Here is a 12962-nt window from a genome sequence, read left to right on the forward strand (position 1 = left end):
AGACATGGTTTGAATTGGTCCAACGTGATTTGCAGAGTAGAAAATCTAAGTGAGAAAAAACATTGCGCTTCTGAGGGAAACATGGATGTAAATGAAAAACTTACTTTAAATTGGAAACATTCACAGACACATGTGCATGCACATGCACACCTAAAACAAGGCTGAATTACAATAACTGTCAGCTACTGCTGCTGAACACATATTGACTAGGAAGCTTCCATTCCAGTTGATGCCTTACTTTTCTTGCAGGATTATCTGTGTTACTTTCTCACTGAAAGCAGCAAAATCTTCACTTCCATCCAAGCACTGAAAAACTAATGCAGTTTCTTGGCACTCAGTCACATATGAGCAGGCAAGTTGACATAAAAGCAGATGAATCCCCAACTCAAGCAGATGAATCCCCAACTCTTAGCTACCCCAGAAGACATTCCCCCTCCCTTTCACATAGGTAACTGGGCTGCTTCCAGCCTTTGATTGGATTTGCTTGAACTGGCTCCAATTACAAAACTCATCTTGTTCTTCCTCCCCAAAGATAAAAGCCACATTTTCCTGGCAACTTAATTTTAAACAGATTTGAGGCAGAAGAATGAGCTCTAATGGAGAATATATAGGTGCAGCTGAAGCTTTAAATAGACAAAATGTAAATACAGTGAATCTGATTAATTAGAGGAGTCTGGAGGGGAATTTTATTGTGCCCTTTGGCATAAAACATATCCTGTTAAACTGAAAATTCAGTGTGAAGATTTTTTCCCTTTGACAGAAGCACCCAGGTGTAGCACAGCAATTAGTTCCAATACCACGGCTGTGTGGACAAAAGGTGCCTGAACAGGGATATCTATACAATGAGTTCATTCTTCCCCTCACATTTCTTTTGCACTGCTATAATTCTGTTATGTTCCATGCTGGTTGATTTTGTTTTGTTAATTAATATTCTAAAATCAGCTGACCTTCACAGAAGGTCACAAATTTCTCCAAGCTACCTCAGATGGCTTCTTTGTACAAGGAAAATACACCAAGCAAATATGCACAATTCAGCATTCAGATTATATGAGAACTGAAATATTCAAAGTAAAGTCTGTCACTTGCAGCTGACCTAATGTTCTGAAACTAGAAGAATTTATATTTGTACTTAATTTCAAACATGAGAATAATCCCATCACAACACGAAATGTACTGTGGGAATAGGGACTGATGGTTACTGTTGTGTCACGTAGCACGCATTACGAAAATATGGGTTTTCTTCTACTGGGACAAGCATAGGCAAATTATAATATACGTAATTTCATATTTTATGTTAAATAATAATTTTCTTTTTAGAAGAATCTGCTTCTTTTTTGTAATACATACAATGGCAACTGGCCCTGTTACATCTCAGGAATACCTATCTGTTTACAGCTTCTCCCAGCTGGAAATCCTCATCAGGTGATTAACATCCATGCCACAAGAGTCATTGCTACAACATGATTTTATGATATGTTTTGCAGACTAGTCCCTATCCTTTGACTATAGTAAGTGTCAAAAACATCAGTCTGCCACCTAAGCAGCTTGAAAGCACAACTTTTTCTGCTTGTCAAGGCTGGGACCTTCAGGGAAAGCCAGGAGAATTCAGTGCATTCTAAACTGTTTATTTTCTGCTTTAGGTTTTTGAAGGACTCAACAAAAGAATGCTCAAGGCAAGCTACTGCTCTTGGCTGACTCAGCTTTACCATGTAAGCACACCTGAGAGATACAGTACAGCTCATCCCTGTGCCTGAAAACATGACTTAAATATATAAGTGCACATCTACAAACTGCAACTATATTAATTAAATGCCATAATACTTATACTAGTAAAATAAATGTATTGTGCAAAATAATTTTAAAATTACATAAACAATACTCTAAAAACATTCAAATTCTCAGAATGGAATTTCAAGACCGTGAATACGGCGAACATGGGTTAAAAAGAGATGAGTCTCATGGTCCATTAGCACTCACCATTCAGCCACTTGGAGTTGTACTGGGCAGTGCGGAGAGGAGGAAGGGCCCCCAGGCTGCGATAAATGGCAGGATCCCTTCCTGGAAAATCCATGGCTGTAGCAGCATATAATTCCCCACTGGAAGTGAGAAGAGCAGTGGAGTTGTGCTGAGGACTGTAAGGACAACGAGCCATGCCACTGATTTGATCATGTATCTCTGTCAAGTTACTTAACTGTAAAAGAGTGAGAAAAAGGGATTAAAATGACGTGAAAATTACCATTTCAGCCAAGCTGCATCAGTCTGAGCAAAATCCTATCATAAACACCAGTTATCTGCTTTGGTATTGTACAACAGTAATGAGCTGACCTTTACATCAATCTGAAACTGTCTCATACAGAAAGTTTTACTGTAATGTTGTCTGATCTCGTTTTTGCCACTTTGATATGTAAAACATGCAAGTTAATCATTAGCCACTATGCCTAAAATGTTTTACATTAGAAGCGACTCAAAAATTAATTATCTCTGCACAGGTTGTTATTATAAAAAACAGATCTGATCGCCAGAATCAACTAAGGTATTCACCATAGCAAATGGTTGGACAACGAAAAAAAAAATCTATTATCTGTTTTGTTGGTGTGTTCTAGGAAAGAATCTCATACGAAAAATTAGATTAAAAAAAGGAGCTTTCTAGTTCAGCAGAACTATCTCTCTGATTTAGTAGCTCTAATACTTTCAGCCGTAAACCACAGTATGATGTTAATATGTTATTTGAAAATAAAGGTACAATAGGTTTAAATACAATAAATGTGCCAAGGAGTTTTTGGTGATAGAGCTATTCTTTGTATTTAAACGCCTCTCCCCTCCCGAAATAAATAGCCAGCTTAGTCCAAACAGTGACATTTTGATTTTTATTATGACTATTATTGATCCTTAATGGACTCTCTTTCTCTGACACACATAAATTACAACTAGGTTTTTTTTCAGAAACAGAATGACAGATTTTCTCAACCAAGATTTCTCATTCTTGCCAGTCAGAAATCACTAATACAGGTACTCTCATCTTCTCCAGAACTACACATACACAGTATGGAGCTACCCAACTACATTTTATAACTAAACCAGTTGATGCCAACCAAACGTGACGGAGTGGCAGAAATCTTAGAAATACCTAAGGTTCATGAAAATTGGCATGTGGGAGGAACTGAGCTGCTCGTAGCTGTGCTCTCTCCCACAGCTGAGGAAAAGACTTCAGAAAGAGATCATCAGTTAACTCTCCTCTTTGGCCTGCCACTAGCCAAATCAGCCTTTTACACATCAGGTCACCCATCAACATGCAAATAGCCTGGACTCAACCACAGCATGCTCTGCCTTTTATTCTGGTGGTTCAGACCAGGGATTCAAGCTTGTGGGACGAAACATTTAACTCATACCGTCCGATTGGTGCAGATAGGAGTGAACGCGTTGGTTCCACAGGTAAAGAGATGGTTGCCTCCAACAAGAAGCACTCGAATGTAGTTCTGGCATTCCTCCTGCCATGCAGAAAAGAAAGACTATATTCAGTGATACTTCGAAGGACAGGGTAGACTAATTATGATTTGCTTTCCATGGTTATGTGTCCACACATAAAAATTTAGGGGAACAAGGCTTAAGCATACCTGATGTGTTAGCAATCATGATATACACAGATTTCCTAACTACAACACATGCATCCATCAATCTTTGTGAGAAGTTCTTAATAGGATAACAATAAACCTCTTCAGTACTGAAGATTTCTTCTAAGTGTGTATTTCAAAGGTTTAACTAAACTCCGAAGTGACAGATGCTGACTTAAATAATACACTACTGTCTTAAGAGATCAGATGCTGTTTTCGAAGACACATCAGGCCAAGGGAGGAAATTGGGAGGAAAAGAGGAGAAAGAACAGGTTGTCAGTAACACAAGTATGCTGAAACCAGTACAAATAAAATTCTTGAGATGTTCAGATGCAGATTTGTTACTACTAGTTTCATAATTTGCACAATATTTTTTGTTAGAAGCATCTACGTTTCTGTTAATTTGAAGTTTCTCAAGAAATTTCATTACCTCAATACATAGATGCTCACCCCTGAGGAATAATTTTACATTTTTTTTACCCCTTTAGGATGCGTGAAGGCTTTATGATATTAATTTCTCTCATTTCAGAAGCTAGAAACCAACAGCAATTTCTACTGTTTATTCAGACAGGAAGCCTTTTCCTGCAATACTAAAAATCTCCCAGAACTGTACGTAGGAAAGATTCAAACATCCCTCCTGGAAAAGTCAATGTCCCTATCTAATAAAATGAACAAAATCAACAACATGCTTGGAGAAAATAAAGTTTTCTGGAACCTTCCATTTGAATGCTCTCTAGCATTCATTCACAAGATAGTCTCCTGTAAAGCATTAAAAAAACTATGAAAATACATCTACACAATTCTAACAGATATTAAGTGGAATCATGTAAGTAAATCCATGTAATAGCAATGGTGCAGAAGTCCCATTATCAGGCCAGTTATATTAAATGTATTGCTTGTTTATCTTGAAAATAGACTCTCATCCTGGAAAACAAGAAATATAATCCTGAATAAATTGAACAGGCACAAAATAGACTGCAAAACAAGATGGGCAAAGTACTTTAAAGATCTCTGAGAAAACTCTCAGTATTTATTATCTATACCTTTCCTCATAAAAAATAAAGTTAAAAAAACCCCACAACCCTCTGCCCCGTAAATTCTCAGGGAAAAAACCCACCTCTTTGAAAAAATACCCTCCAAAACTACTTTTGCATTAGTCTCTCATGAAAATGTAGCTTTCAAATGCTTCTCTTTGAGCCTTTAAACATAAGTGTCAAACATCTTAGAATTAAGATTTGATTCCCATTGGGTAAAAAAAGGTCTTTATATCTTGAACTTACCAAAACTGTCATCTTAATATTCTTTCAACCAAACAGAAGCTAATATGCAACAATATAACAGAGTTGGGCAGTGCAACAAGCCTTTTAAAAAGTAATTATTGCACTTCTGGGCTGTTTCCCTGTTGTAGGTTGTTTTAACTACACCAAAAAAAAAAAAAAAAAAAGGTGACAATTCCTTTTTTTTTTGTGAGAAGGGTGCTCAGGGGGGTTCATGGAATATAACACAGTGATTTATTCTTTGGGCTGTTTCCATCCTGCCCTTTGCAGCAAGCCATGGAATGTACGTGTAGGAAAAATAAGTGGGTACTGACATTACAACCCCTCCAACCTCTCCTCTTCATATTCCAGAGCTCCCTGAAATAGTGCCATTGCCAAATTACTTGCACGCTGATCACCCACTCTTTCTGTTCAAAAATAATGTTAATTTTTTAAACTCTGACATTCCTGGGATTCACAAGATTCTTCTCTTTAATGTTGCCAAGTCCTGTGCCAACCTCACAACAATCCATACTGCAACAGGGCAAATAAGATATCTCATATCAATTTTTTGTTGGGTATATAGTACAACAAAATCAAAACTGAAAAAACAGCTTTTACAATTGGCTATTTTCTTCATACAACAAATCCACAATAACACAAAACAAATAATAAAAAAAAAAGAGTCAGGAATAAAACAATCACCACCCAAAAACATATTGAAAAAGGACTCCATTAATTAGTCATTTGAATTGTTCAGATACACTTTTCTAGCTCTGGAGTCAAGCTCAGCTGGTTCACTTTTTAGATGTGCACAAAAGAGGTGTGCGTTGTAGAAGTGGCATTGGTGAATGCAAAGGACTTCAAAACCAAAGGGTTTTTTAGTTTGGAGCTTTGGTGGTCATCTTTTACGTAGTCTTATTCTCCATTTCATCTTGACCTCTATGCCACATACTTTCCTATTCTCCTATAAAAATATCTCTGAAAGAAAGTCATTCATATACGAAGTACTTTCTACTTTTATATCAGCATACCTGAAACAAAATACAACTATTAGAAACAATTCAGCAGCCAAGCAGGCTAGGTTGCTAAGTTTAAGACCAACTTGACAGTTCAAGGACAACCTGGCTGCATATGATTATCCGTTTGCAGCAATGTTTCTTGTGTAGGCTAACATTTTAAACACATCTGTGTTTAATTTTTTAATACTCTTATTGAAAGTTCAGATGCTAACACACACAGCCATTAGAATCTTAAATAAACACAGGATAAGAGACTTTACTTCAATTATATATATTTTTTTTAATCTCTCTTTGGTTTATTGTATCTTTACCATGTGTATTTATATTTTTCCTTTGTAACAGTCTTATAACAGGACTTATAACAGTCCCTACCACAAGTGCCAGTCTGAATGGCAAATTTATTCTCTTAACCATGTGTGGTGTTTTAGACTTCTAAATGCTAATGCATGCTGGCCACAAGGACATAATTTTGTCTGGCTCGCTCCTGGAGCCACTAGTTATTTTAAGCAACAGCTTAAATTGGTGGATAAATGTCTGAAGTTTCAGTAACAAACATCAGCCTTCAAAAGTCAAGTGTGCGTTACACTGTCAAATGTGACAGATGTCCCCATGTATTTTCCCCTTCAGCTCTTTTCCCTCGTTGGCTCCTACAGCATAAACCTCAAACAACAACTACTGCTAACAGCTAGAGGCAAAAATTCTGTGCAGCTTCTTTCTCAAGAACAACAAAAAAAAGAGTTGTGTTAAACTGACCATTATCTCAAAACTACTGGAGTTGCTTCAGGGTTCAAAGCTAGCTTCTGGTTTCAGGGCACTCCATCAGGAAACTGACTGAGTTTTGCTGCCTGAACTCACTGCCCCCATGCTAATCTGTGGGCAGCAGAGCTTCAAGAGAAACCAGGATTTGAATGAATAACTTACCCACAACCATCCTTGTAGTCCTCACCCCTCGTTCACCACAGACTGGGCTGGCCCTGTATAGTTTGTCTCCAATCTTTCCTGTCCCTTCCCTACAGTCACACATGTGTCTGCCCTGAAATCTGAAGTCACCCTGAGAAATGTTACAGAAATGCAGCCCCCAGCAACTCTCCAATTTGGGCTGGACCTATTTATACAACAAGAAGCAAGCAAGCAGTCTTTTTGATAACAGTAACTGGAATTGTGTCTCCCAGGGGATTTCCTCTGAAGAGGAACAATTCACTGTAGCACTGGAGTGAATTCCTCCTGGTCTGATAATTCCCAGTTTTCCCAGGGGAAGGCTTTTGTGGTTTGACTAGGAAGAGGAGCACGCCACAGACCAGGTGCTTTCCTCATCTGCATGCATAAGTCCTCCTTATACAGAGAGTATAGTGACCTTGTTTTAGTCTTGGACATAAGGCAATAAAAGACAAATATCATTAGGCTATCCTTTCTCTGGCCTTAAATTTATCCTTTGATTTTAACCTCGATCACACCAATGAAAGCAAAAGAGGCATGAAAAGTTCAAAAAGACAGTTGTCGTTCCAGCTGGGTAGGTTGCCTCAGTCAAGATCTCTGCATTCTTCAGCAACTCCTACATGAAGCTTTCAGGCCACAAAGTCTGCACACCAAAAAAAAAGTCCTATGGTAACAATAAGAAAAGAACTATTTCCTCCCAGGATTACCTTCAAATGTAATGAAATATGAGGACTGTACCTCTCATCTAGATTGTGAATGAGGAACAAGGCTATGGATACAAATGAAACACTAAATCTTTATCCAACTAATAACAATACTAAGAAACAATCTCAGAGGTCATTATTAGAATAGTGTGTATACTATTTTACAGTGACAGCATAACTTCCAATCACCAGCTTCTTCAAAAGGGTTTGAAGAGCATGAATGAAAATCTGCATTTATGTACTTGTCCTGGTTTCAGGAGGGATAGAGTTAATTTCCTTCCTAGTAGCTGGTACAGTGCTGGGTTTTGGATTTAGGATGAGAATAATGTTGGTAACACATGGATGCTTCAGTTGTTGCCAAGTAGTGCTTACACTAGTCAAGGACTTTTCAGCTTCCCATGCTCTACCAACTGAGAAGGCTGGAGGTGCACAAGAAGCCGGGAGGGGGCACAGCCAGGACAGCTGACCCAAACTGGCCAAAGGGATATTCCATACCGTGTGACGTCATGCTCAGTACATAAACTGGGGGAAAGCTGGCCAGGGGGGCCGCTGCTCGGGGACTGGCTGGGCATCGGTCAACGAGTGATGAGCAATTGCATTGTTCATTGCTTGTTTTGTATATTATTATAATTATTATTATTATTATTATTTTATTTCAATTATTAAACTGTTCTTATCTCAACCCACGAGTTTTCTCACTTTTACTCTTCCAATTCTCTCCCCCATCCCACCGGGGAGGGGGGAGTGAGTGAGCAGCTGTGTGGTGCTCAGTTGCCAACTGAGGTGAAACCACAACAGTACTACACTAAGGTCCATTCTTAAATGCATTTCACCAGTGTTGAGTATTTGTCCTAGCAAAATTATTCAATAGAAACATATGCTTCTGCATTGTTGAATTGAATGTGGATTTTACACCACAAACAGTATTGTAAACATAATATTCAAAAGTACACTACTACTGTCTCAAATGTACCATTACTTTCATCCATCATGTTAGATCACAGTCACTGCACTGTGACTTTCAGACAAACTCAATGTTATTCTCACCGTTTTAAACTTGGAAAATCACTGTAAAACAGAGGCATGAACTTTTAGTTACACACTGCATTCCTACCATGATAGTTTCTACTGTATATGCACCTTGATCAATGCAACCTGTCATATTCTATTGTCACTTTAGCATGCTCTCCTACTTCAGAGTACTGTCATCTGAACAGTAAGGCTGAAGGCTTGAGGGATATATTACATGAAGAAGCATAAATCTTCTAGGGAGAAATTACAACTTAAAAAATGAAACATTTGCTTAAAGTATGAAGTCCCAGAAGTTCTTTTTCTCTCTACAAACTGACAAGTAAGATTGTAGATCAGAACACTTGCTAGATGCTATTTCTGCCGTTAAAGCCTTCACACATAACTTAAGTCACCAGAATTTGTCTACTCAAGTTAGAAATCTTTAAGTAAAATCTAACCCATTTCTTTTCTCTAGCTAATACCTTTTCTATATACCTCGCAAATCCTGCACCTTAATAGCTAGTGACCAGTAACTCTTAAATACGTTTCCCACACTGGGATGGAAAGAAAGGGATAGGGAAAGGACAAAGAAGATAACACCATTCTTAATGCCTTTTCCCAGTACTGTAAACTCATTTCTACAGCGAAAGATGTTTCTCCATAAAGACAATCATCTTCCATGCATGAAGTTTTACACTGCACATTCACTACACTTGCTTTTTTTCCCAAGTAATTCTATCTTTTTCTCTCCTCACAGTATAACATGGCCCTGCTTCGGAAGTGAGGCCATTCTCTCCTTTTTAATCTCAAACAGAAATGGATAGGCCAAGGGTACACTGCAACATTATTTTCCAGCACTTAGTAAAAAAAGCTGGAAATGAACTATTTAATGGGAGAAGTTAAAAAGTCAGTGATTAGATGACTATGCAGAAAGAGACTCCTCCTCTACTAGATGGTAGAAGCATTTGGCATACGTTTTTGAAGCTTGGGTTTTTTTGAGTTTTGCACATCAATAACGTATGTTGACATGTTCTACCGAACGTTGGTCCTGAAAGCAAGTGTGCTCTTCTGTAGTTATCGCTCTTGATGTGTTTTCCCTTTACGTTTTAACTCAATTAACTTTAGTCATTAAACAGTATAATAATTGCAGACATAGATTGCATGCATTTCTAACTGCTTTTATAATTAATTTGATAACTAGCTTCAGCTGAGGACAGCCACTAAAGAACACAGCATCCGTACAGGTTCCATCTGAGCACTGCACTTACCTGCGCTGAACAAAAGAAATTGTAGTTGGCCAGATAAGGAATCGGTTCTGCATACTAAAAATATATCAAGTCCCATGTCTAAAAAGTTAGTGAATTTCATATTATTTTCTTCATAGCATCAGTAGATATGAAAAATAAATGTTCCTAAAATTGCATCTAAAACACAGGGAAATAAATTGAGGATTTTACAAAGTAATTACACAGTTATTCAGGATTTACACCACTGAAAATGACATGAGAATACAGCCCATTACATATGACATGTTGTAGAGTAAAAAGAGTAAATTGTTGGAAACTAAAGTTCTTGATCATTTCAGAAAAGAATCACGTGACTGTACCTCACACCCCACACTACCTGTATTTTTTATGGTTTTTTTATATTTATTATGTTTTTTTTCCTGTGCTTACAATCAGTGTCAGACTCCTTTCCTGCAACTCTCTTCAGAAAGGGAGACAGTAAAAATGCATAAGGTAGAGATTTATACACTGAATTATACCTGCTATTAACATATAAATTTTATTAAAGCAGAACAGCTGTCTCATGCTTACCTTTGATTTGCCTTTACTGTAACAGGCTTTTTTAGTAGCTTCATCACATTGCCATTCCACTGCCTGCAACCAACAGGAATTAGTTAGAAATGCAAGGAACACAGAAATATAAACCTCAGAGCTATCTAAGCCCATGCTTGAGATATGTGCTTCAGGCATACTGATGCTTAGCTGTGGATGATTCTACCCATAATCTCCTTACAAGCTTTTTCTCCTTAGAAATGTCGTTTTGCTGCTGATGTTTTTTCAGTGTCTTAACCCGAAGTGAAGCTGGCCATCCCCATGATTCACTGTACCTACCGCTACAGGAGAAATAACCACAATCACATTTGATGCTATTTAGCCACTTTTGTATGAGTCCTATTAAGGTAAGCAGTTAGGAACACAGAGAAAGGCTGAGCCTCTCTCCCCAGCAGAGTTGGGCTGCATCAACACAGCATCTGAGGTCAGCTCTGCTGAAAGACCTTGCGCTGTAGGAAAATGTGCCCTGTTGCTGTTTTTGCAATATTTATCTCAAGCATCAAATGGAAATTTTAGTTTCTCAAGGTATGACTGCAGCACTAATCAGAAGGACTAAAACATCTGTTCAGAGAAAGGAGCAATGGGCAAACACATAGAAGACAACAGTGAAATGGAGCACTGCAAAGCAGAAGCAATTTATCCTCATTTTTGAGCTGTCTCTGCTTCAACAGATTTATGCCAGGACTGTAACGCCTAGTCTGCATTACTACAGTTTCACTGCATGAGTTAACTCCAATTATTTCCATATTTAACATTCAACAGCTATGACTTATGAACTCTATTGTTCAGTGGAGCAGGTTGTATGCTTGGTGTTTATGTCCCAATACATGCACATATTTGAATGCCTGCATATGCTGTGTAGTCAGAGTGCATTTTAAATCATTCTGCATTCTTTCACCTTGACAGTGCACATCCATGTGTTCTTTAGATAAAAATGCCACAAAGCACTATACATTTTATCAGGAAGAATTGAGATTTCCAAACTAACCACTGCTGCTTAATTATTGAAACCGCAGCTTTTTCATTTTTATTTACCAGGAAATAATGAAAGACCATTCATTCAGATTTAATATAGGTAATTTTTTGTACCTGTTTTTTAATGGAGACTATACTAATAGCAAGTAGACTCTATAATTAATAAAAATAATAGGGTGAAAGTCTATTTAAACTAAAGGGGAAAATGCCTTCAGAGTATACTATGCAGTACTCTTTGATTTGTGTTTCAACAAGCCCAAGAATGAGCTTTTTCATTTCAGGGAAAAAAAAGATTTATAAAAACTAATGCCATTACTTCTCTTTCTCCACCCCAAACCTTCTCATTCACAGTGTTTGCTTTTGCAGATGAACGACTACAGCATATTGGGGCATATATTGAAAACTTCTGGAAGAATCCGCTTGCGAATGACCCTAGTGTTTATAACAAACTGTATATAGCAGCATGAAAGAAATCTCATACTGAGTTAGATAAAAAAGCAGAAATGTGTTAGACAAAAAAGCAGCAATGACTTAACTCTTTTGACTCTGTATTGCAAAAAGCGATTTATGTCCATAACGGAGATCACAGTACAAAAGACTGCTCTTGGATGATCAACGTAAATTCCTAATCAATCCATTCGGGCACCCTGAACCTATATGTTATATGGCACTAGATACAAGTATCTGATACTGAATATATTATCTTTAAACAACACAAAAAATGTCAAATGCCTGGAGAAACACAAGAGTGTCAGTAAGAAGTCAGAGTAGAAAGATTTAGTGGCATACGCGTGCTTCAAAGGAAGGTTTGAAGGAAAGCTCTTTCCAAAGCTGAACTGAGAACATGCCAAGCATGAACAGCAGGAAGTAAGAAGACAGAAAGATTGGATTAAAGATAAAATGTTTATCAATAAATCAATTTTCAGTGACAAAATACCCAGCTTTCAATTGGCTTTAAGTCCACGGTAAAAGAGTAATTTGAAGGAGAAGGATGTGAAATGCAAAAATTACACAATGTCACAAACCAAGCAAATTAAGTATATTTCTCAGGCACTGAAAGTTTTGGAAAAGAAAATCAACAGACTTTGGAGATGGGAAATTCAGAAGCCAAAAGTGACAGTTCTTCAAGCTTTCCATGAAATCTGAGGAAAGCATACAATGCATCTCTGCAAGCAGGTCATAGTTGGAGAATCTGGGAACTCCAAGCGCGTAATAATGCAAGTAAAATTTAGGCCAAGTCAGGCAGAAGCTTTATTAACTCCGACCATAGTGAGAGAACACTGGGACAGCATCTCCCCCTTTGCTCCCCTGTTCTCTGCCAAGTGATCACAGAGACCCAGCCTATATACTGTTTCAGAAAAAAAGAAAGAGGTGAAGAAAAACGGTATTTTTAATGTTAGCAAAGCCAGGTATCCATCCCTGGCAGGGATGGACTCCTTAAGGAGCTTGCTAACTGCCACACTTCTAAGAAGGAATCAAACAGTAAATAACGTGACAATACAGAGATATGGCTCTTGCTGGAGCCTGTAGGAGTGGCACACCCAGTATTACCTTAGCTCAGAAATGGTGAGTTGGAAACAATCACAGACTGTTAGCTTTTAGTTGAATG

The 12962-nt window shown here is 37.8% G+C and overlaps 1 protein-coding gene across 8 annotated transcripts in view; it reads right to left on the reverse strand.

Moving 5' to 3' along the window:
• The window catches only part of SEMA5A (semaphorin 5A), a 365023-nt gene that overhangs the window by 156097 nt on the left and 195964 nt on the right, over window positions 1-12962 (reverse strand). For all 8 annotated transcript variants that reach the window (XM_076330319.1, XM_076330320.1, XM_076330321.1 and 5 more), the window contains exons 6-8: window positions 10358-10420; window positions 3390-3488; window positions 1978-2191 (exon numbers count right to left, since the gene is read on the reverse strand). In XM_076330319.1, the coding sequence (XP_076186434.1) occupies window positions 1978-2191; window positions 3390-3488; window positions 10358-10420 (376 nt within the window). The remainder of the gene's footprint in view (window positions 1-1977; window positions 2192-3389; window positions 3489-10357; window positions 10421-12962) is intronic.

Source organism: Aptenodytes patagonicus, chromosome 2 (genome assembly GCF_965638725.1).
Source record: "Aptenodytes patagonicus chromosome 2, bAptPat1.pri.cur, whole genome shotgun sequence".
Classification (NCBI taxonomy): Eukaryota; Metazoa; Chordata; class Aves; order Sphenisciformes; family Spheniscidae; genus Aptenodytes; species Aptenodytes patagonicus.